Below are 2,334 nucleotides of genomic sequence, written 5' to 3'. Positions count from 1 at the left end.
GGAGCTTGTCAAATGGAACAGGGTTTGTAGCCAAAGGGGTGGGTCTTGCTGGCCAATCAGGGTAGGGCTTGTAGGCTGATCAGGATGAGGTTACCTTGGGCTCCAGAGACCCCCACATTGAGCTAGGCTCCTAGAGGCCTCACCTGGGACCAACCCCCAGCCCCTGCTTCTCTCCCCGACCCCAGAACCGAGACAACTACATTCGCTCCTGCAAGTTGCTGCCAGATGGCCGGAGTCTGATAGTGGGCGGTGAGGCCAGCACCTTGTCCATTTGGGACCTGGCGGCGCCCACCCCCCGTATCAAGGCCGAGCTGACCTCCTCGGCCCCAGCCTGCTACGCCCTGGCCGTCAGCCCCGACGCCAAGGTTTGCTTCTCCTGCTGCAGCGATGGCAACATTGTGGTGTGGGACCTGCAGAACCAGACTATGGTCAGGTGGGTGGCAGGTGCGCTAGGACCTTGGGCAAGCCCCCGGCCCCTCTTGGTGCAGGGAGGGTGGAGGAGTGATCTGGGAGGACGCTGGGGCAGCTCGAATTCCAAGATGGACGCCTGGGCCCTTCTCCCTCCAGGCAGTTCCAGGGCCACACGGATGGCGCCAGCTGCATTGATATTTCCGATTACGGCACTCGGCTCTGGACAGGGGGCCTGGACAACACGGTGCGCTGCTGGGACCTGCGGGAGGGCCGCCAGCTGCAGCAGCACGACTTCAGCTCCCAGGTGCTGTTCGGTTTTGGCGGGAGGGGGGGATTTCCTTGTGAGGTACCCACTTCCACAGGGAGGACAGGACTCACATCTGCTGTGGTGCCCATTTTTCTTGTCCTCCAGACACATCCACAAGCTTCCCCTTTAACTCTCTAAGGACGTAGGGGAACACAAAAGAGCTGATGATTCATACGAAGCTGTGGGGCTACTGAGACCCCCAGATCATCTTCCCCACCTGCTTGTGTCTGGCCATACCCTTACATGTGTCTTTCCTCGTGTAGCTGGGTTCTCCCAGCCTTTAATCTCTGGACCCCGCCTAGAGCGTGGGACACACACTTCCCCACCGAGGACTCACCAAGGGAGAGCTACTGGCCAGGAGGACAGAGTGGAGGTTGATGGAGGAGGAGCTGGGCATGGAGAGATCCCCATTGAGGTGGAGCCTAAGCTGAAGGACGTGGTGAAGGGGCTGGACAGAACTGGGAGCTCCTCAGGGCTGAACAAAGAGAGCGAATCTTCAAGGCACCGTGACCCTAGATCCTGCCTCTCACCTGCTTTGGGGGCAGGCTGTGAGCTCCTTGCTCTGTCATTTAGGGTTTCCATGGGCTGGTCTCATACACAGCATACTCGGGGACAGCTCTGAGACCTCTGCATATTTGTTCCCTGTGGTTGAAATGCCTTTCTCTTCTTTCTGTAATTAGCAAACTCCTATTCATCCCTCAAAACCCATCTCATTTGCCCCTCCTTGGAACCTAAGAGGAGCTAACTTCTAACTCCCAAACTCCTTTTTTTTTTTTTTTTTTTTTTGAGATAGGGATGCAGTGGCGTGATCTCAGCTCACTGCAACCTCTGCCTCCCAGGTTCAAATGATTCTCATGCCTCAGCCACCTGAGTAGCTGGGACTACAGGCATGCACCACCATGCCTGCCTAATTTTTGTATTTGTTGGTAGAGACAGGGTTTCACTGTGTTGTCCAGGCTGGTCTTGGACTCCTGGCCTCAAATGATCCACCTGCCTTAGCTTCCCAGTGTGGGAATTACAGGTGTGAGCCACCGCGCCCTGCCTCCCAGGCTCATTATGTCCAACCCTTTGTTCTTTCATTTGATGAACTGATAGGGAAATCAGGAGTGCAGGTGGACATAGTTCTCCATCCCATATCCCTGAAGCTTAGGTGGACTAAGAACATTTCTAGGGATCCCATGGTGAATATCTCCTAGCTCACCGGGTGCCCCTCAATGCGTCTTTACTCAGGAATGCTTCTGTATGGCCAGGAAAGGACATTTGAAGCTCTCCAGTCTTCTCTTCTGTAAATGTGTGGTTATTTCCACAGGCGTCTTGTTAGTGAGACTCCAGGAGGTTTAGGGTGGAACACAGCCTGATTCCTGTTTGTGCCTAAAATGGGGTGGGCTACAGGAGGAGGAGGACCCTGAATCCTTTTAAAATCAAACCGAAAAGCACTATTGCAAATGGGGAACATTCCAGGCCAGGCTCGGTGACTGATGCCTGTAATTGCAGCACTTTGGGAGACTGAGGTAGGTGGATTGCTTGAGGTCGGGAGTCAAGACCAGCCTGACCAACGTGGAGAAACCCCATCTCTGCTAAAAATACAAAATGAGCTGGGCATGGTGGTGCATGCC

The 2,334-nt window shown here is 54.8% G+C and overlaps 1 protein-coding gene across 1 annotated transcript in view; it reads left to right on the top strand.

Moving 5' to 3' along the window:
- TLE2 (transducin-like enhancer of split 2) overlaps nucleotides 1-2,334 on the top strand; it is a 95,267-nt gene that overhangs the window by 77,896 nt on the left and 15,037 nt on the right. The window contains exons 15-16 of the mRNA XM_011964125.1: nucleotides 135-433; nucleotides 568-715. Coding sequence (XP_011819515.1) covers nucleotides 135-433; nucleotides 568-715 — 447 coding nt within the window. The remainder of the gene's footprint in view (nucleotides 1-134; nucleotides 434-567; nucleotides 716-2,334) is intronic.

This window comes from Colobus angolensis, unplaced genomic scaffold (genome assembly GCF_000951035.1).
Source record: "Colobus angolensis palliatus isolate OR3802 unplaced genomic scaffold, Cang.pa_1.0 Scaffold64, whole genome shotgun sequence".
NCBI classification, from domain to species: domain Eukaryota; kingdom Metazoa; phylum Chordata; class Mammalia; order Primates; family Cercopithecidae; genus Colobus; species Colobus angolensis.
This window is presented reverse-complemented; position numbering and strand designations above follow the sequence as displayed.